Raw genomic sequence first — 23,340 nt, forward strand, 5'->3', positions numbered from 1 at the left:
ATCATTCTGTGACTCTGTGTGACTCTGAGAAATCTGGGTCTTCTTGTTATGTCTGCATTCCCCATCATCCAATCTGAATACTGTTGTTTTGTCATAACCCAGCTTTTGTGATTTGGAGTGTTTCACAAGGTTTTAAAAAGTACACTCAGGTCAATGGTAACAGATTATTCACAGGCAAGGTCAGCCAAACAGCGACTGGCTGACAATAAAAAAAGCTAAAAAGTTAGCAAAATGTAGGAAGCAAAATAATCCCTGAAAAATTCTGATGTTCTATCCGATATAAAGAAACATTTAATAAGATACAATCTTACTTGTTCCAAATATTTCCCGTGCTGATCTAACAGAATTTAACAGATACACCAGCATGCTAAAACTCCAACGTTCATCTGAACTCTTGCTTGTGCTTCTGCCTGATTTTCCCTGCTGAATGCTGCCCCTGTCTTCATTCTTCCTGGCTTTTTATTTGATCTTAATTCCATCCCAAAATCTATTTAATGTATCAAGAAAAACATCCAGGATAAAGCCAACTAAGCTGTGTCTAAGAGAGATGAAGGTCAATTTTCTCAAACCGAAGCTTGTTTGGGGATCCTTGCCAAGAGAATAACAATGCATGTAAATACAGTAGCAAGACTCCCCTATACTCACACAGTTTCACTGTTCCTTGTAACAGTGCTTCTAATAACATCACATACCTGCAAAAACATATTTTGTTTCCGTATACCAATGTGCAGAGATCTTAACACTTCTTGGAATAGAACTTCTGCAATGGTGATCTCTTAAAGCTAAGTTGTTATCTTACTTTCTCATTCTACAATATACATACTACTGATGCATTCTTTTGCTTAAAAGTTTATTTTTTCCTCTCAGTCTGACCTCCAGCCTCAGCCCTGGACTCTCCACACCTCTCTACATAATGCAAAACTTGGTCCTGTTATTGTCCTCTCACTGTGACCACTGGGACTTCAGCAGGCCCATGGCTCCTGACCAGGGAAGAGCCCGGCACTATCAGCAGAAGACTGACTTGTTGATCTGTACATTGTTTTAACATTGAGAAGATTAAGACCCCTTAATGAGCCCCATAATTAGCACTGTCTGCCAAACAACTCTGATTATCAAGGTGTTAAAAGAAGTTAAAAGAAATAGTAATTCACATGACAGCACACCAGAGATTGGTAAATCATTATCATACCTGAATTGTAGATAATCATGTATGTTCTTCATTTAAATATTGCACTGTCAAATAAAGCATGCTGCAATACAAAATACAGATATTCGGGGGTTATGAAGTTAAGATAAGTTCTGACAACTATTCTGCCCTCAAACACTAACACTGACATTGCAACTGCCAGACTGTACTTGCACTGGCAAAAAAATGGTGACAGCTAACCATTTTCTCACAAAGAATTTAAAATCTCAGCTTCATTTACTGAAAAAGTTCTTATGTATCAGTAAAGCTCCTTTCTCTCATTGCAATAAATAGAAAGGATTAGCCATGTGATTGGGCTTTTTTCCATTTAAATGGAAAGACTACTTTTGTCAGAGAAATGAGATACTTATGGCCAGTGCAGAAGCTGTTATCTGTGACATTTGGCACTGCAAGACTACTACTTTCCTTCTGGAAGGGAAGCCTGGACAAGGACAGAGCAAGCTTTCCATCGGTGGGCATATTAGGGAGAAGGAGGAGGGGAGAAATCAGAACATTAGATTCCATACTGGGATAAAAACAGTTACTTAGAAAAGAACTGCCTGCAAAATCACACTGTTGAAAGCAAAACATCACATAGCCTCATTCCTAAAGGTTGACTGCATTACTGAAATATCTGTCTCCACTGCTGGGAAGGACTCTGTGTGCTAAGTGCTGTACAAATACAGAACAATCAAACGACCTCTCCCAGAAAGCTTGCAATGTAAACGCAAGGCAAAAAACCCAAATGGATGCTGACAGATGGGGAGAGATGAGACAATGAGGAAGCACGACTAAGCCCTGACTTGCAACCATGTCAGCACACTGACATCCTGGACCTCAACTGCTCACGGAGGTTATGCTTTGAGAAGGTTGCTTTATTTTTTTTTTAAGAACCAGGTTCAGGAAGAAAACTTGCTTTGCAGGGGAAAAGGAAATTACAGGTGAATAGCTTTCAATAGATAACAAAGGTAAAATGCCTGGAATGGGGAAGTACAAGATTGGTACAGCTGAGAAAGGAAACACCAATTTTCCTGAGTAGTCAGCTGTACAATTGCACAGCCTACTTACCTGCCAACTTCATCCTATAAGGACTAGGGAGAAAGGACAGAACCAAAAAGCTCCATTAAGCTCTTTACACCTAGCCCAGGGGCTACAGTAAGCTGTTCTGCCCATGGGGCCAAGTCCAGTGAGCAGAGACCTGTGTGTTGAGTAAGCCAGAGCTCAGCACAGCGTTCTTAATCAAAATCCACTGGAGCAGCCTAGGTTAGAGTAGCTGAAAGCCTGAATCATCGTGGCATCATCATGTTGGAAAGAAGCAAGCAACACTTTCACCAGCTCACAAGAATTTTGATCAGGAATACTTCTGAGAGAACCTAAAAGGATATGTGCTTTGCCCTTGCATGCTGGAGATTCGGGCACCCCCTGAAGGCTAAGGCTGACATCTCGCTCTTGCTCTAAACTGCTGCCGCCCCTTACGAGACTCAGTAACATTTTCTCCAGACACAAACCTGAAGCCAGCTGCCTTTTCATTCAAGTCCTTATCTCAGGCTGGCACTCAGAAATCTGAGTGACGTTACAGTCTGCAGCTGAGGGGAATAACTGTCGAGCTGGGAGTTGTCAACGTTTAATACAGGCATAAAGAGACTGCCATGTAAGGGGAGACTGAAGAAAAGCTGAACTGGTATAGTTTTGAGAAGAGGCAAAAGTATATGATACAAATACAGTTTCTGAACAAGGAATACTGAAAGAATGTTACTTTTTGCTAATCATACTCTCACATGGCCGGGTACATGGAAAAAAAAAAATCAGAGACACATATGAAAAATAGAACGAAAAACAAATCTTAAACAATACTTCCCTGGCAGACCTGTCTATATAGGTTGCAAGTTCAACAACTACACAGCATTTAAAATGTATCAAATAGCAGTATGCATACAGCAAATAACCATGCCCTTTAGCATTAGAGTATGCCTCTCTTCAGTGTTCTTCACAGATATTTGCAAACGTATCAAGGAAGAAAATTTCCTCTGAGGCTCTGTTACAAGAACATCAAATGAATTACTGCATAATTCACAGAAAAGTAAGTTTCCTCTGGTAGGCAAGTAACAAAAGATTACTATTATTTGAGACATTGCCCTTTGGTGCCTAACATCTAATCAGAGGATTAGAAACCAAGCCTGCCTTAACGCTGTTGGGGTAATCTGATCTCAGAAGTAAGGTGGCATCTCCTGAGGCAAAGGTCATGCTTTCCCAGCCAAGTCAGTTTTCAAGCATGGTGGACAGAAAACATGGGTTTAGAAAATCTGCAGGGTCAAAAGCCTTGAACAGTGACGGACAGATAAATACCTGCTCTAATGCCTTCCCACCACCTGGTCAGAAAATTTTTCAATCCTCTCCAAAAGGTAGTAAATCTATGCGCTTTATATCAGTCATCAGTGCAATCTCCCTGATTTTTTTCTATGAAGACAGTGCCGTATTACTATCAACATGTTCAATTTGTCTCAGATATATAGTGGCCACTAAAATTCCTGTGTTTACCACATCTAAGGTACATTGTGTAAGCAAATCTTATTTGCAAACACTGCAGGCAGTTAAACACACAAAACACCTTTACTGATATCAATAATATGTAAAATTGGAATGTTTCCCATGTTTATGTTTCTACCCACACATTGCAGAAATAAAGCGAAGTGAATTCAATCTATTTCTACATACTTGAAGAATAGCTTATTTTAAAACTCTCGTTTTTTCAACCTTTCTCTATCTAGAAAGACTCCAGGTACTTCTCATTCTTCCTTAACCTAAAATTTCCCATCCATTCCTCAAATATCTAGAATTGCCCGGAGAGGAGAAAAGCCTACAACTTTAGATACGTGACGTATGTTATTGTGGATACATAACTAACACATTTTTAACATTTATCAGTTGTGTGATTTATAACGCCTATAAACAGTAATTATTTATGCACACAAATATAATTAGGTATTGTTATCCTCAGAAGAATTACGAGGTGCCTCAATCTCAGCACCTTCCCTCAAAAACCTGTAAAAGCAGTATAGGGACATAAGCAGAGGTGAGGGCAAACTGGTGGGGAGTCTGTTCTTACAAGTGAAAATCACAGGGCCACACTGAAGCAGCAGCAGCTGCTTTATTAATAGAGAACAACGAAATCTCAGCATTAAGTTTTGCTCCCACTCTCCCCCTTCCACTCCTTTCTCCTCATAATACCTCTAATTTCACCTAGGTAAAGATCCTCCTTTAGTGCGTGGTTTCTGTCCGGCCATTCCCTTCCACAAATACAGGTTTTGCTGGGTTTAGCTACCTCAGTACAGATCAAGCAAGATTATACTGGGCAGCAATGTACTTTTTCTGACTTTGACAGCATGAAAAAGCTGGTTGTTTAAAATCTTGCATATAACCGAACATTCATTTAGACACAGAAAACAGCCAATACCTTGAGGTTTTGAGCAAGCTAACTGACATGGCAAAACAGCCAAACCATGTCCTATTGCTGTACTTGATCATTAATTAGTCTAATGAACACTGAAATGCCACCAGATAGGATGAAGTTGTGACTCAGAGCAGCAGATGTGATTCTGATCTGAAACCTCTGGGGAGTGTCTGTGACAGTGAGTGCAACAGTCAGTCTGAAAAGCAGTGCCATAGAGGAAGAAAATTCTGCCATGAAGGAAGAAATTAGTCCTTGAATGGCAGTTAATATGTTCCAGACAGAGAATTTTGCTGTTAGGATAATTTACTTTATGAAACCAGAATAAATCTCCAAACAAGTAAATTATGTCAACTCTAAGGAGAACGTCTAATTCAGAAAGGTATCATTAACAACAGCTGCTTATAACCTTTTCATAACTGTATTTAGAAAGAATAAAAAGTAATAAGCTAATGCACAGAACCTAAGACATACTTACATCAATAAAAATGTTAAAATGTGCATGTCAAATATACTTCAGTGCCTCTATACATGACAGTTTACCGTGCAGCAACAAGGGAATCGCTGCAAGATCATGTTGTTAGCAAAAGCCAAAAGCTGATTTACTGAAAAGATGAGCGACAGAACAGCTTTAACACTGCAAGAGAAGATAAAAGACCTTGGACCTGCCCAGACCAGTGACAGTCATACAGCTCTACCCATTCTGCACACACAACTCTGAATGCTAAAAGACTCGGGGAGACCAAGACCTTTACAGGAGCTGAACTACAATTTCTTCCATGCTAATAGCCCAAATGAGTCTCCTGACTGAATTAGAAAAGCTCAAAAGCATGAAATTGTAGGACTCTGTGAATACTATTATACAGTACAAACACACCACAGGAAGCTAAAGCATGTACTTAGGGGACGTAAATTGCTAGCATGAGTTAAAAAAAAAAAAAGAGTGCCTAAAGCTGCTTGCAAGCCTATAGATGGTGTGGTGGTTTTAAGTCCTTGTAAGAAGGACCAGAGGCAAAATAACGTGTTCTTAGCAGGAATCTACTGGTTTCGTGCATCCTTTGGCTGAGTAACTTTCCTTCAGGAAAAGAAAAAATATTTTCTTTTTCTACATAATCAACAGAACAAGGGAAGCTTTCAGTCTCAGAACCTGAGAAAGAACAAAAGTCACATAATAGCATCTTCTCTTTTACACAACCATTTGCTTCAATGTATCCCAACAAGACACAGCAGAAATGAGAGTTCAAGTGCTGTCACAGATGACCAAGAGCTACTTGTTCAGTTTTCAAAAAGCAAAAACCTAAACATGGCTCTTAGATTCTGCTGAGAGGAAGGGCAAGGGAGCTAAGCTTCTAACCATGGAATTGATTTCTTTTTCCAGCAGAAGCTTTCCAGTACATATTAAAGCACAGTACACCTCAGCTAATGTGTTTTTCTTCTTTCTTTCTCTATTTCCATTTTTATTTTCCTCTCTAGCATTGTCTAGATTTCCAAAACTGGATGCAAGTCTACCATCTCAAACTGCTTACCTATATTTATTGCCTAGTTTATATGCATTCCTGCATTGAGGAGTTTGCACAGATGGCGACATCCGTAACTTCTATGCAAGGAGCTGCAGTAGCTCAAGCAGAATTGAAGATACAATTGGGTAACAGAATCTTTTACAGGCGTGCTTAAAGAGGAAGTGATCAGACCAGAGTTTACAGAGAAAAGGAATTTGGCAATATGAGCATTTGTTTAAATTATTTTCTAGCTAGTTTAAGTAAATGTCATAAATCAATAAACATTAAGATCCAAATACCTATGGAGATCTGATCGGTATCTTGCAGAGCCTATGATCTAGATCTCAGTACAGTCAATCATATTTTATACATGTAGCTACAAGAAATCCTGTTTCTCTATCTGTTCAGAATTCTGGCAGTGCCTGAGTTCATTTGCCACAATGTGACATGAATCACCAAAAAATTATGTTTTGCTGTATGATACAAGCATTTAAAATAGGACTATATACCCTAGAAAATACAAAGGGCTAAGTTTCACTAATTTTACTTACTCAAAATTCTAATAAAGCATATAAGGTAGAAGAGACTACTGTAATGTATTTGATAATTTTTAAACTATAAAATTTTTAACAGAGTGATTATTTCTCTACAAATATATGAAACAGAAATGAAAGGAATATGACTTGGAATAAGTACATGGTTCCCTTAGAAGCCATCCTGTTTCACTAATAAGTCACTCTCCGTTGCTACATGAACCAGAAACAACACCAGCCCGTATCCTGTCTTTATATCTACTACAAACAAATGACATTATAGGCATATCTCACCTGAAACAAAATTTGAAGTTTGTTCTTAAATATTAAGATGGTTGTTGAAACATCTAAAATTTCTGGAACGTGAAACTGAAAAAGTGACATCACTAACAAGCATAATTTACACTTCTCATTCTTACAAGATCCCTTTTCTTCTGCTCCTGCGTGCAAATGGGACAAAGCTGCTGCCTCAGCATACTGCTAAGATTTAGTGGTTTGCATCTTACTGCAGTATTAAATTGCAGTTACACACTGTTTCAGTCCCTTGCTCTCACACTCTGTTAAGGCCTCAGATGTAGCACAGAAGGAGATTTTAGACAGTTACATTCAAAAGTTTGTTTAAAAATAGCCAATTAGCCCAAGTTTTACTGTTCCTTACAGCCCTGGATGCCAGGGTGTGTTTCTGTACTTTTTTCAGTACTTTTACCTGTTTCCACCTCTCACCAACATACAAGGGCTACAAGTATTTCTCCTTAGTACACAGAAGGCTTTGATTTTTGTCAACTTTCACTTGTTTTCAAGAACTAATTTAAATATTTTGGTACTAAATCCATGATTTAAAGACCTGAAGCTGAAAACATTAAGTTGCCAACTTATAAAGTTTAACTGCTCATTTTTCTATTATCCTTCCCCAGTCTGCAAACATACCATAGAAATAATCATAGAATCATAGAATCATTTAGGTTGGGAAAGACCTCTGAGATCAAGGCCAACTGTTAACCCAGGACTGCCAAGCCCACCACTAAACCATGTCACTAACACTTGAACACCTGCAGGGATGGCGATTCCACCACCTCCCTGGGCAGCCTGTTCCAGTGCTTGACCACCCTTTCCATGAAAAAACATTTCCTATTATCCAATCTAAACCTCCCCTGGCACAGCTTGAGGCCGTTTGCTTTTGTCCTGTCGCTTGTTATCTGGGAGACCGACCCCCCCCCTCCCGCCTACAGCCTCCTTTTGGGGAGCTGCAGAGAGTCATGAGGTTCCCCCCGCCCCCCAGGGTCTCTTTTTCTCCAGACTGAACAACTCCAGTTCCCTCAGCTGCTCCTCGTAGGACTTCTCCTCCAGACCCTTCACCAGCTCCTTTTCTTCACCAGTTGCCCTTTTCTGGACACTCTCCAGCACCTCTACATCCTGAGTAAGTAGGAAAAGGGAGTAGAATGAGGTAAGAAAGCTCAAATTGTCTTAACTGATTATTTTTGTTGTGCTTTTATTTCCCTCCCCTGTCTTCTAACAGGGTTCTCTCCCTTCTAATTAACAAAAAAAAAAAAAAAAAAACAACCAAAAAAACCAAACACACCCACACAAAAACACCCAACAAAAAACCAAAAAACCTCTTACATTCATAACCTTGACAAAAAAATTCAAGTTAAGGTGAGAAAGGGGCCTTCAGCGAGCAGAAGTTTGCATCAGCGGTCCAGTATTTCTCTGCTTTACTTTTCCCTTGTAAAATACAGACAATAATTAGCCACCTCTGTAAAATACATGACATTCTACTGATAATAATGTAGTCTCACAATTTTCTTCTATTCCCAGGATGCTTGTAAAACATGCTTTCTGTGAGTGCAACAAGCAAGTGACTATTAAAAGGAAATAAAATATCATAAACAGATTTTGCTCTGTCATTAAAAAGTTCCAGAATCACTCATTGAGGTGATATTACCTCCCATAGACTTATTAGCAGTCTGGGGAAAAAAACCTGAACCATTTAAAGCAGTCACAGGTGAGTCCCCCCTCATCTGCAGGGGTTTAGGCTCAAACTTGAACTCCTCCAGCTCTGACAACACCTGATCGTGGAAGACACTCCAGGTAAGAGCCAGCCCCTCCAAAGATGAGAAGCCAAGTGCCATTTATCCGCCCTGATCGCCCATTCCCTCCCTGGCCTCTCCCTGTCACCACTCCTCCCCGCTGCCCTTACGCACAGCATACCTTCTCACCGTGCAGAGGAATTCAGAGTCTCTGCTGATTTCTTATTTTCTTTCTCTCTGGTGACTGTGCTCCACACCACACCTTCCATATGGGTTATTTTGACCATAGTGATCTTTGTTTTGCAGATTGCTCAGTATAACAAAGTCTCGATTAGCCTTTAGATTGCCATTGTGTTTCATTTACGATCCATTTCTGAACTATTTGCCTTTATGGTAAATCTCTGCATTGTACATAACCCTTCAACCTTTTTTTTTGTGTGTGTGTGTGTGTGTCTCAAGCTCTGTGGTACAAGGCATTTTGACTAGCCTGCTGCAGCTTAACTCTTATTGACAGACTCCAAAGAACCCAATTTACAGAAGCAGTTCCTACGCCCTTAAAGTAAAGGTGAATAAACATATCTAAAGGGCATCATATCTCTTACTCTGTATTTGAATGGGATCAGTAACAGATTTCACTGAGGTTGTTCATGTTGCTGTATCAGGCAGCATCTAACCAGTTGACCTTTTATACTTTAATTTTGTGTCTTTTCAAGATTGGTTACATTGCGAGCTTTGAATTGTTTCACATTTATATATTCCGTGGGTTTCATCTAAGGAGGAGACACTTTCTTATTGCTAAGAATACAGTCCAACATTTGAATAATACATGCCTTATAGGTTTTCAGAAGTGAGTAAACCTATGACACAAACAAAAAGTTCTCCCCTTACTATTCTACTGTACCTTAAGGAAAAAAAATAATTAGATTGGCCATTGATTAATATCTGATTTCCTGACAGGTCTTGAAATAAAAAAATTGCTTTTGCTAGAGATAACAAATATGGACAGTTTAACAAAATGATGCATATTAAACATTAACAATTGCATAAGAATGGAATTTTTACAAGATTATTAGAAAGGTAGTAGCACAAGCAAAACTGTTGAGACCAAACTATGCTCCAGGAACTCTCTAGATAAATAATACGTTACAACCAACCAACCAACGAGTATTGCTGTTTAGGGAAGTTCCTCCAGCAATCATTCATGATTTAGACACATCACTGCTCTGACTTTGCTTCGTTACTCAGCTTTACATATGAACAACATGAATGAGATGCATTTAACTGACTTAACAGCTACACTGTGTATATACGCATATACTAGACATAAAGCAAAGGCGTTTAACTTCATGTAACTGCTTCACCATAATTGCTAATAATCCAAGCCGTATGTTTTAGCAAAGACTTTTGCTCTCACTCATGAAGTTGACACATTTCCTCCTGTATGGCCCTGCAGTGAAGTTAATACTGGATTTGTGACGTGAGTTATTACCAAGGCAACAGATAGAAATCAAACAGTATCATGACTTCACTACAGGCAAAAGGGAGAATAGAAGCCAAAAGCAAAAACATTGGGAAAAGTTTCTAATTAAAGACACAAATCATTCCATACCATCAAAATAAATGGTAGAAAATATTAGTTTGAATAAATTTATTCTTTAAATAGATAGTTTGGTTTTTTCTTCAAAGTGGCAATCCTTATTTAAATATGCTTTCACAACCTGAAGAACTATAGCAACAGATTTTATCACTTACTATTTACGAAAATCACACTAAGGCAAAACACAACAAAACATAAGTAAAATCAGCAGGACTGTTAGCTGCTTTTCAATGTTTTCATACAAATGTCTCAACATACTGGCTGGTTTACCCCTGAAGGTCACATTAATTTATATGAAAAATTGGGGGGCCAATTGTGTACTTGTGCACATAATCCCTGCTGATCAGATTTCATTAAAAATAAAGCATGTTCCAAATGACAAGACAGATAGCAGGATTTCTTTTAAAATAACTTGTTAACTCCTATACATTTCTTTTAACATGTGTCTTTTGAGCATGTTATAAAACCAAGTAATATTTCCAAATGAAACTATTACAAGCCTTTGTATCAGTAACCTTCAACACAAAACTTAAGAGGAATTTACTTCTGTGAAAGGATTACATAAAAATGCTGATTTATTAAAGACACTTGACTTCGGGTTTTGTCGGGGATTTTTAATATTTTTTTTAATTGAAGTGTCAATTAATACCAAGAAGAATCCTTTTTAATACATATGCAACGTTATAAAAGTAACGTAACTGTCAGGCAGACCCTCTACTAGACGGGTCCAGACTGTGGCTAATAATTTGCTGCTGTCATACCATGAGGTTTAGTTTTACTTACACTATTTCATTCTTCAGTATATATTATTCTAGTCACTAACCCAAGACAGAACTCAAGAAAGACCAGCAAAAAAAGAAATATTTCATGTGGTAGCTCTGCAACTCATTGCTTTAAAGGTCCAGGTTTGGAGAAGAAAAAAAATCCAACACAAAACCTCTACAACCAAGTGCTCAGCACCAGAGACATAAGCAAAGGACTAATATTTAAAGATTTATGAAAGAGAAGAGGAAAAAAAAAAAGTTCCAGTGTTTCAAAACAGAATGACAGCCTATAGTTAAGTACCCATTACAGTACCGCACATCAGCACCCTGAACCTGCTTCCTTTACAATTTGAAAAGGTTTTTGATAATTTATTTTTAAATCTGAGAAAAATTATAATGCACATAAACATCCACCTCAATGTCATTTAATGAGTATGGCAGTCTAGGATTTTTTGAAGTTTGTCTGGGTTTGGGGGTGTTGCTGTTGTTGTATTTTTTTAAATAATAAATGGACAGATTATGACAATTATCAGAATAGAGGTGGGATGTACATGTTTAAATTAAAGGAAATCAGCCTTTACATTTACTTATTCTCATCTTCTACTGTACGTCTAGTAATTCCAAAACCAAAAAAACCCAGATGTTACTGCTAATACATTCTCTATTGTTATAACAGTTTAAGCAATTAGAGATGATGAATGTTTCCTACTTCCCTCGAGACACTCAACCTAACATCTCTAACCACTAAACTATGTTCTGATAATCATGCTAGATTTTACTTAATTTCACCCCATTACTCCCACTATATAACATCTTGAACTACTTCCCTGATCTTCTTGGTACTCAAACCTTCAAAACTTTTATATCTGAACTACCTATTCTTTGATCTCCAACACTCAGGACAAAGATGTATCTTCCAAAACATCTGGCTAGTTAGACTGACAAAGCAAACAGCTTCTTAAATAAGATTAACAATTTACAGCTTTAATTTAGTTAACAACTCCAACATGATTCACTGGCTTGTTTGGCATCTTTTTTTTTCCTCCCCTTTAAATGGCTTAAAGCTCTGATTTTCCTTTTCTGTCTCAAAAGGAATGAGAACATGAGATGTACAGAGAACTGGCATTAGCAGTGAGAAGCTTCAGCCTGAGAGGGAACCTTGAAGTTTGGTGTATGGTGTCCAAATAACTCAAGATGTAAGTTTCTGTTTGTTTTACAGTGAATTACGAATTTATACTTTTCAACTGACTCAGATTAATTTCTGGCCATCACTCAAGGTCAGCACAATAGGAGAAGAAAGATCCATCCACTTCCTTTTTTAACATTATTTTTAAGTGGAAACTTAGCATAGTGTAGTTTTAGTGCTAGCAACACCTATACACAGGTGACATGTTTTTAACACTGATATACTCTCCTACTTCTATCCTAAACACTCTCTCACAATTATTTCAACTGATAGATTTCAGCCTTTGGAGCTAAACCATTAAACTCTGAAGCTGCTCAGGGTTCTGTAGGTCATCTCCAACAAGGACACACAAGAATACTTACGACAAATGTTTCACTCTGAACAAAACCTCTAAAGCACAGGAGTTGTCTTCAACATGCAGCAAAGGATACACGAACCTTTTTAAGGCTGTCATGATACGGCTAAAGTTTAAGTTTACCAAACAGCCTTCTTATGCCTCAAGCACATCTAGATCACTTGGTCTTGCAGTTTGCTGGCTAAGTACAAAATCAAAACAAAGGCTAAGGTCTAACTATTCCTCACAGTTCTTGCACAGGTTTAGAGCTATTTAAGTTGTCCAGCAGTATGACCTGCTGTTCCCTCTCCCCATACTCTCTGCGACCCTAAATACCAACCCTCACTACCACCCACCACCTTCTCGTCCGGAAGGGCTAGGACTTCTGCAGGTCATGTCAATTCATGACTGAAGCAGTCAGCAGAGCCTGTTTCACCCCTGTGGAACAGAGTTTTGTTGTTCTTTTCTCAGACCTGCTGCAGTTTTCCTTAGCCGGCTAATGGTTTGTTTGCTTGTTTGGTTTTAGCTCTTGGATACAGCTTTTGACATCCCGTCATGAACACATTTATGTTTCAGCCACTTCCTAGCAGACTTACTAAGGCACACTCTCCTTACCAGGTAGTATTCCCCTCCCACCTTTTTTCTAATGCCGGAGAAGAAGAAACAACATCAGAGCAGTATCTGGAGAAACTAGGGTCAGATTGCTCCTCGCCCTGCGCTCGGGGGGGTGTGATGGCAAACAGAAAGCGGGAACGGAAAGCTTCGACACTGACAACACGGCCACTTCCCAGCTACTACAAACACTGCCACTTGTCCTTGTAGACAGCATTTGATGAAAGGGTGATTAAGGTTTCTGTTACACAGTCCATCAGCATCTTAACTGCTGGATTATAAACCTTTTCTCCCAACCTAAGGCCCCGTACTTCAAGCAACACTTTCATCTCTGAATGTTTGTCCTTGGTCACAGTTCACAAGCCAATGCTTCTCTCTTTAGGCTGTATGATGATTTTCCAAACTTAAGTGGACAAATTTCCACAAAGAAACTAACTGTTCAGTTCAGACCTGCCAATTTAGGAGGGGGAGGATTTAAGGAATAAAAAAAACCCCACTACTATCATATAGGCTGGTTTCTATACAATAAACTAGTGTCCAATAAGAACAAGTTGGTGACTATTAGCCGTTTGGAGGATATTTTTATTTTATTTTTAATACACTCTTCATTTAAAAAGAAACCAGCTCAGCTGTGCTAACAGTACACTGCCTATAGAAAAATGGCTGGTGAATGTGCAAACCTTTCAAAATACCAGAGTTAGGATCTCATTTTCCTTCCAGCACTATGAAACCAATACAGGCAGCTTCCATAAACTCTCATTTAGAATGTTTTACACTAACTAATATGAAATTACTTTATCTATTAACAGCAATTTTTCCCTCTCAAGAGCTGTTATGAGTTAATCACATTATTTCTGTAGAGCACATACAACAGACATTTGGTATAACAGGAGAGTCCCCTTTCTTAGTGTGCTTGACTTCTGTTTAGTTGTTTTTCCAAAAACATTTTCAGTCTGTCTAAAAAACATCTGTGTGCTATGTAAGTCCAAAGGTGCATCTCCTTTCTCAACTGAAGTTTTTTACATTATTAGTTTTCAGACAGTACTACATAAAGCAGCTGAAATATAAATATAACATGGTACAATGAAGGGTCACTTCTCCAAAAAACATTATTGGATGGATTTATTAAAACCTAATAAAATATTAAATGGGTTATTATTTGAAAAGCAAGTGGATTTGCAACACAGGGTTGTTGGTTTTTTTTATTACTCATCTTCTAAAGCCTAAGGAGAAAATGAAAAATTTAAAAGAAAGATACAAACTGTTTACTCACAAAAAAATATGGAAGGATGAAAACCTAAGCAGGTAGCAGTCTTAATGTTATGGAGTCATCAGAGAAAACTTAGACTTGCCAATTACCAAGACTTCTCAATTATCCTGACAACATTAGAAAGTTCGTATCTGAAGAAACATTAATGTAATTGTCCCTCCTTCAGTCAGACTTAATGCACAGCTGGGTCTGAGGGTAGTCAAGAACAACAGGCAACAAGTTATGGCCATGCAAAAATAAAGGCTACATGGCAGTCTGCTTGGTAATACTGTGGCCCAATTTAAATCCAAGTGGAGACCACAACAAAAGACATAGTGTTTTTCAGGAACTGCTGTGCAACTTGGATGACATTTCAGCATTGTGTGAGTTTTGGGTTTTGTTTTGTTTGTTCCCTTTTTAATTTTTTATTTTTAATAAAGTATGCTACTTTCTGGATTTTGTTTTAAAATGCACAGCCAGAGAACACAATAGAAATGTATACAACCTTAAAATTCAGTGCTTGAATACAAACTGCAAGAAAAATGTGAACCACCATTATGTTTTACTAGTAGAACTTTTGCTTACAGATCTCAACAACTATTTTCCAATAGCCAAATGAACAGTCAATGCTCTAGCAAAGTCTCGTTTCAGTGACGAACTTATTCATTATTAATCTTTCATAATTGGTAAATACGTTAATTTGTTCATTATAAATATGTCTATGGCTGTTGATGCTGAAAGAGTAGGGAAGGTTGCTACTACTTGTGCTGTAACTCACAAAACATTTATTCAATAATCTTTAACAAAAACCTGAAAGGTTTACCTCCAGTCACTGTCCTATGCTACCTATTTTATTTTTAAAAAGTTGAAAAACTGGGATTTAAAGGCAAGTTTCTCAGTCTTGACTTCCACCATCCCTCTGGGGGTTAAATCACACATCCCTGTCCAGCAGAAATACCAAGTGCTGCTATGAGTACTGCTCAGTCCTAAGGCTACAGAGAGGTACATGCTGCCGCACACTCGCTTCAGCGAACTGAAGCGAAGGTTTACGGCTCCTGGTGGGTTCCAGCTCTGCAATTGCTGCACAATAGGCCCAGCAACTAAAGCTGCTGGGAAATGTGCTTTACTTCCATTGAACTCCTCTCTAGCCTCTATTAAACTCCAGAAGTATCCTGGTTTCTTCCTAGTCCCACTCCTGTCTCTTTCACTCTCTCATTTATATTCAGCACAATATTTGTTCACTTTTCATGTTAATTGTTTCAATATTCTTCATTTATCTTCAAACCCTCAATTTCTACTTGTTACATAACCTCCTCTTGTACTCTTTTGTCTTTTCCATCTTTCTTTTATTTTTTTTACTCTCTCATTACTTTGAGCTTTTTTACTTCTCTGTATAGTATTTTCTTCCACTCCCTATTTCCTGCCAGTTGAAAAAAGGCACTTATTTTTATCATCTCATTTTTCTTGTTCTTTTGTTTGCTTGCTCAGATTAAAAAAGCAAGACTATTAGAGCTCAAAAGCATCTGTGGACCAAATCCAAACACCAATATATTTCACATGTGGATTTACTTAACTTTTATGAGATTCAAGTATATCATAACAATAAAACCCCACTTTATTAATTAGGAATAACAGATCACATACAAGAGCAAAAAAGCAAGCTTAACAAAAACACTGAAGGCCATGAGGTCTCCCTATTGACACATTATACAACTTTTTTGAGGCAGAAAGCTTTTCAAACACAATGTGAAAAGATAATGGCAAATTACAAAATTAGCATCATATCAAGCTTAGTGTTTCAACCGCAGAACAAAATATTTTGTTTGGCTTTCAAGTCCACTTCAAGTTCCGTGAGAATAAGAACAATAAAGATCTACAGCTGCCTCTTCAAATCTTATCTCAGATTTGTGGTCTTGAGGGCACGGGCAGCCTGTGTGAACATCCATCAGCTCACTCAAAACTAGCAACTCCCCAAAAGAGCAGCAGGGACTCCAGCACAGGCCACACGACCTATGTGCAGTTCTGACAAGACAATACTGAACTCCCTCCAGTTACAGCTAAATTACTGCTCAGCATCCAAGATAACTTGGGATTTTTTCCAAAAGCTTTCTTCTCCATAGTTTGGGGTTTTTTTTGACTGCAATGAAGCTGCACAGTACCAGAAACATTTTCAGAAGATCTAGTCCTGCAGGAACGTGAGCAGGTAGCTAACATCCATGTGTTCTATTCATGTTTTTCACCAAACAATCCAAAACAGTCAAATCCTTCAAGATGCCTCTTCCTCCCACCCCCAACAAAGGAATTTCTTTCTCATTTAAATACTGTTTTACTTTTTTAAAGAAAAAAATTATGGGGAAATTTAGCTTCGAGTTTTACCTTAAAATGGTCCTCCTCCCCCAGGTTTTAACTATGGGCCACTGCGGGCTTGAAAATATCTGCACATTGCTGTTTGAACAAAATTCTGGGATATGTTACTATTTAAAAGCTAATCTGTGGAAAACCGCTTTCCTGGAATATAACTTCCTTCACAGGGCCTTTTTCAGTCTCCTGTCACCCACATTTGTGGCTCCAGGCTTGAAACAGTGAGCTTCCATTTTAAAGATGAAAAAATACCGGAATGATAAGAAACTGAAAAGCTAAACTGTTCCAGACTGCTTGCACCAGAGTGAGAGATGCTTGTCTAAAACTGTATGGCTTTATCTTTTATAGGTCAGTTAAGCTGGCAAAAGCCATGAGAAAAAGGAAACATTTTTTCTACTTCAGGTACTCTATCAACAGCAGTAGTACCCCTGTTCTTAGGAAAAAAAAGGAACCAAAGCAATAGATCAGTGAGCTTTACTCTTTTAACTGACTAAATTTATCATGCTAGAATTTGTTCCTGTGCGAGTCACAATCTCCTTAGCCTACTTTTACATTTCACTTTCTCTTTTAGATCCACCTCCTCAATGCAGAGGTTGCTCTGCATGCTGTTCTCACCAGTTCAGTAACATCTTGTTTGTGATGAGGGCTTCTGGTTCCTCACGGCTGGATGTCATGCACATACATGGCTGATGCAAATACAATATAAAACTGTTTCTGTGCAAAAACTGGATCAGTTTATTGCACAATGAGGTGGACAGAGCACAGTCCTCAGCAATCCTTACAAACATACTTCTAGTTTTCCTCTTCCCACCCTCAAGAGAAATCCAACTACACATAGACTTTGTTGCTCTCATTAGCTTCACTACTGATATCCAATTTTCAATCAGAAAATATGTAACAGATTTCTGAACTCTTAAGCATGGAAGCTTTTATCATTGTCTCCATATATTTCTTGTAGGTATTTTTCTGCTTTTCAGGATCTCTTCTATTACTGGGTACACTCAGTGATTATTTTTAGGCCCCTGCAAATTTCCTCTGTATAATTTCCTGCCTCTAACACTCATACTTTTTGATTCAAACTTTTCTTTTCTTAAATAGAAGAGTTACTCAGTAAAGCATATACAAATTGGGGAAGTATTAATCATTCCACAACTGTTTTCTTCCTTTCATTTCACTTTCCTGCATGGTGATTTGATTATTATTTTTTATGAGATTTTCAGAGACACATAAACTCCCTCCTATGGCCTCACTTTCTTACAGGAAAATACAAGATTTAACAAATGCTTTTATATCAGAAATAGTGGAAAGCCTCAAGCCAGAAAATAAAAACAAGTCAGGGCCAATTGCGTTAACTGGTCACAGTGCAGAAGAGTCCCATGGAAATACATATGGAGAAAGGGGACAACCAGGAAAAGAGGACTCACAGCAGCACCAAAGTTACAGTGAACACCAACAATCAAAACATCTTGTGTGCCTCTTTTTGGTAAAGGAATTTGCAAAGCTACTGAAGGACAATTCACATAATCTTACAATCTCCAACCATAACCACTGCCTGTTTCACTGCTGCAACAGAACAGCAATCCCAGAATGACACAACTAAATATTAGAGAGAGGAAAAAAAGTGTTTGCAGAGTTAATACAATCTGACAGTTCCTTAAGGTACCATTTAATTACTGCATTAAAAAGCAATCATCAACTTCTACGTAAGCAAACCATCAATAGCCAGCTGCTCACTTACATTTGAAAAATGTCCCTTCATAGGAGAATGTTTGTCTCGCATATCTGACAACTAAAAATTTCGTTATACTGGATTATTTAAAATATACTGGATACTGAAAATGGTTTACAAGCCAGTCCTTTAACAACAGTGCCTTCGTGTGTTTATTATAGGCATTTTCTTACTTTAAAACTAAGATTCAACTATGTTTTATAGTTGTAATTCTGTCCTCCTACACATCCACAAGCAAAATAGGTCAATTCCAAACTGTTTGCAAAGCCTCCTACATAGAAAGGAGTTTGAGATTTTAAAACGCAAAATAAAGTTTAAACAAACAAAAGTCAACCTGCCAGTGTCGTAAACCTTGTGAACTGTCAATTTTTTGTTGTGGTCTAATAAGGCATCCTAAAACAGTAAGAACAAAAATGTGAGAGTGACTGTCCTGGGCCAGAGGCTGCATCCACATCATGTTTAATAACCTTTTAATAATGTTCATTATTTAAGTTTCCCGAAGTAACTTATAAACTTACTTTTACATTTGGCATCTGTAACATCCTGTGGTAATGAGTTCCACTATGTAATTATGAATGCAAAAATGTTTATTTTAGACCTACTACTGGGTAAGAGCTAGGAACTGTGTTATAAGAAACGATGAATAATCACTCTCTCCCCATCTTCTCTATAACATTAGTAGCTTTATACGCCTCTTGTGTTTCTTCTGAACTCGTTTCTTCTCCAAGCTGCAGAGTCCTAACCGTCCTGTTCAAATACAAGTATCTCTTTCCCCATATATAATCTGGTTTATCCTTACTAAAAGAAAGGACACCTGCAATTGTTTGTACTATTCCAGATCAGTCATGGATGTCTTCACGATGTCTGTATAGAACTATAATGCAACCTCAAGACCTCTTTTTTGAATAGAAACAATTTAGACTGCCATGCATGTTAGTTTGCCAGTTTCCTCCTGCAAGCATTATTATATAATATGGCATAGTTAATGCACTTACTATTTTATTAATTTGTTATCTTGTATTATCTTCCCACAACTGTTCACATTCACAGATTTGGGGTCTTAATAGGGTGAATGGTGTACGAGTACAAGCTGTTAGTTTGCTGGTTGGCCCCTTTCACAGACTTACTAAAGCAGGAAAGAACTCCCTGTAAATCCCTGTAGGAGCCTACTCTTGACTTGTGATAACTGATCTTTTATTCCTATCCTTGTTTTCCTTCCTATTTAAAAAGTTATTTACCTGAGAGGGCTTCTCTCTTACCTTTGTGACCATCTGGTTTCTTCAGGAAACTTTGGTAGCAGCTGTCGTGAACTAGGATGGTTAGTTCACATGGGCTATGTAGTTCTAATGTGACCATGAAGTCACATCCAACCAGTCGGCAAGGTATAATCTGTCTACAACAATCGTGTTGGCTCTTCTTTATTATTTTATATTCTCCACGTACATGTTCACTTTTCATATTTATAACCACACATCATCTTATTTGATTATATGACAGTTTTAATTAATTTTTATAAGGACAGAAATAAAGCTTTCTGGCTGTAGCTTCATGCAGATTATGCTACATTTCCAAATTCAGTGATTATGTATTCGAATTACTCCAGACCTGTTGGGTGTACCCTGATTAGTCCAGGCAATTCATTATTACTCATTTTCATCAGCTTGTTCCAAAAGTTCTTCTCATAACACTTGAATTTGAAACAGACCATCTGAGACATCTTAAGTAAGCTCCTGTTCAAGCTTCGTATACTGTCTAAAATTAACACAAAGTTAAAAAGAATCTTTGTAAGATTTGGTGCTAAAGACCTATCTTCTGCTAGTGTTCTCACAATGTCTTGATCCTTACTGGGCCTGGAGACTAATAGGTCTCTTGCTTCCGATGTGCCTGAAGAATTTCTTAGAGCTCTTTCTCTGCCTTCTGCATTTTATGCATATCTTACCAGTTTTGCATCCAAACCTTTGACACATTTGGTTACAATTTCTCTGTAATAAAGTCTCTTTTTACCCGTTACAGATTTCCCTCCTTTGCGATTTCAAAAGACTGAGTTTGGGGGTTCCCCCTCCCCCCCTTGTGATAGATGGCAGATATTTACTCTAACATTTAATATGGTAGCTCTTGATATCACTAAAATCTTTATCCTAATGATTTCCTAACAAGCTTGCTCCCTTAGGCATAGCTCTCTCTGTAAGATGTTACTGCAATATATTTTACATTTGCTCTTAAAACAATACGGAAATGGTATTCATTATGGTTACCCTTGTAAGGTAGCTCAACAGTAATTTCATTTTAACTAGGTCTTGTGCACTGCACATTTTTCAAGAGCTACTTCTCTTGTGAGATGGCTGCTTATCAGAAAATCCAATATATTGTTCTTCACTCTATATTTACTGAGTCTTCATACACACAACAGAATCAGGTAATAACAGGAAATGTTTCTTCCCACAGCATCTTACCTCCTTTAGCACTTGGCAGTAATGTTCCATCTTGTTTACATGGTCAACAGTCTAACCCTCACCGTATTTTTATCTATTTGCACACAAATGCAAACCATAACTGTACTTTCTTGCCTAGACATACACAGCTTTAACCATAAAGCCTAACATAAAATAACGCATCTCCCAGAGTACAGTTTGCATTCCCATCTGTATATAAATGTTTGCCCTTATACTAACATCCTCTTGTAGCAATTTTCTGAGACAACAAGTATGTCAATATCTGGATTCCAAACCAGCATTCCAGCTTTCACACTCAATTTTTTACATTTCAGATTTGTCCAGAAGCCCATCTACAACTGCTACTGGTCTAATTGTCTTTTTCTAATATTTTATAAAGAGAAGCAAGCAGTAAATACATACATGACGGTGTTAATCCCTGACAGTTGTTGAAACATCTGCAGACCACAACCCACAATTAAGGCTCTTCGAGTTGGAGGGTATGTTAGCATTCTGCAGATCACAGGTCCAGCTTAAAAAAAACAAACAACAAATAAAAAAAAACACAAAAGAATACATAATAGTTCTTAAGTGATTGCTATCAAGACAATGTTCCCAGGCATAACAGGCTTTGCACCTTAGTTTCAAACAAACTTGGATTATTTAAATTATTTTTTTAAGAACTGGATCATGTCAGTTCTGCTTTTCTGCACTTTACTACAAAGATGATTTTCAGGAAGCCCAGGCAAAAAAACCCCGAAACACAGTGTATACTACCGGTGGCAAATGTACAGCTCTGCTTTATCATACTAACAGATTGCACATCTGCTCCATCCGAATGTATTCAGTTATCACAAAGTAACGTTGCTATTTCCTTTCTGGAAGCTCCCACTGTTATTGAGAGGTTGTTTCAGAAATGCAGTTACTCACTGCTGAAGATCTAGGTCTTGCTGATAGTGTTCTCCCTAGTCCTCCAAAGACCCAATTTCCACAAACCGGTTGCAAGTGTGGGTACTCTGAAGGTATGGGACAGATCTATTCTGCTGAGCTATAAGGCCAGCAGAGGGAGCATAAATTAATTAAATTTGTTCCACACCTTTGGTAGCAATGGTATGAGGCTGCATTCAAAAAACAGAAAACAGTTCCTAATGAAGAGAAAAACAAAAATTTCTGGCAAACAGAGAAAGTTTTCTTCTCTGTTAACTTTTGATTTTCAAAGTATCCTACAAAAAAAAGTAATACAGACGGCTATATGATATCAGGCAAAAATGTAAAAATATTGATACCATTATTCACTTGAATTTCTTTCTGCCCAGAGAGATGTTTAGTGCAGAACATAGTCTGGTGAAAAATCCTATGTTTTGTACCGCTTATCACATCAGGCATACCCAATCAGAACACCTAATATAGATCACAATATGTGTAAGTCAAGACCATAAATTAAAGTTGCCATAAATATTTTTTTTTTTTAAAAAAAAGGGTGGTGAAGAGGATCTAAATTTTTATACTTTCAAAGTCTTTCCCAAACATACAGAAAATACTAAATGTATGGATACAGCACAAAAACCTATATGGGCCAGTTAGTGAAGAACAATTTACATGCAGAGAGTTAAAACTTCAGAAAACTGACGATATGTGAACAGCTTCAAAAGTGGAACTCAACAGGGGGGCTTAAATAACTTTTTCTTCATTGAAAGATAATCAGACCTGCCTAAGAAAAACTTACTTGCATTAAAAAAATACGGTATTTCAAACTCATATCTTCCATTGTATCCTCACTTAACTTTGCTTCTTCATTATAAATAGTGGAATGCAGCCTGAAAAATTTTCCAGCTGGTCTCCAAGCAACATTAACATTCTGACAGTACAGAGTCCCACCTGTCCTGCCACATAGCCACATCGCTACCTTCAAAATGCCTCTGAGTAAAATCAACTGACAGATAAACAGAGCCAATCTATGTTATCTGGTAAGATATTCTCAAGCAAGATATATCATCACTGGGTAGACAAATGTATCAAAGGGTTCAGTAGTTAAAATGGCATTTCCTTGGTGGAAACCCAACAAAACCAGCACTCGCTGCTATCTAGGAGCAGTCCATTGCTTGGACATATTCATGGATTTCTCCTCACCTCCAAGCTTCACAAAGAAAAAAAGATTAACTAACAAATGCAACTATGAACCTTAAATTCACAAGCAACAGCCCTCAGGGCTTCCTACTTGGCATCACACCTAAGCACGGAGGCTTTAGGCTTAAAAACCTTTATCTGGCAACTAATTCTGTAGTGTCTGTCATGAACCCAGGCTGCTGAAAGCCTATGAGAGATCGTCTGTTTGTCATAAACTTTTTATTAAGTCCTTAATGGGGTTCAAAATCCATCTTTT

At 37.8% G+C, this 23,340-nt stretch overlaps 1 protein-coding gene across 2 annotated transcripts in view; it reads right to left on the reverse strand.

Moving 5' to 3' along the window:
- SLC2A13 (solute carrier family 2 member 13) overlaps positions 1 to 23,340 on the reverse strand; it is a 169,415-nt gene that overhangs the window by 70,570 nt on the left and 75,505 nt on the right. For both annotated transcript variants that reach the window (XM_055712362.1, XM_055712361.1), the window contains exon 4: positions 21,381 to 21,489. In XM_055712362.1, the coding sequence (XP_055568337.1) occupies positions 21,381 to 21,489 (109 nt within the window). The remainder of the gene's footprint in view (positions 1 to 21,380; positions 21,490 to 23,340) is intronic.

Source organism: Falco cherrug, chromosome 5 (genome assembly GCF_023634085.1).
Source record: "Falco cherrug isolate bFalChe1 chromosome 5, bFalChe1.pri, whole genome shotgun sequence".
NCBI lineage: Eukaryota > Metazoa > Chordata > Aves > Falconiformes > Falconidae > Falco > Falco cherrug.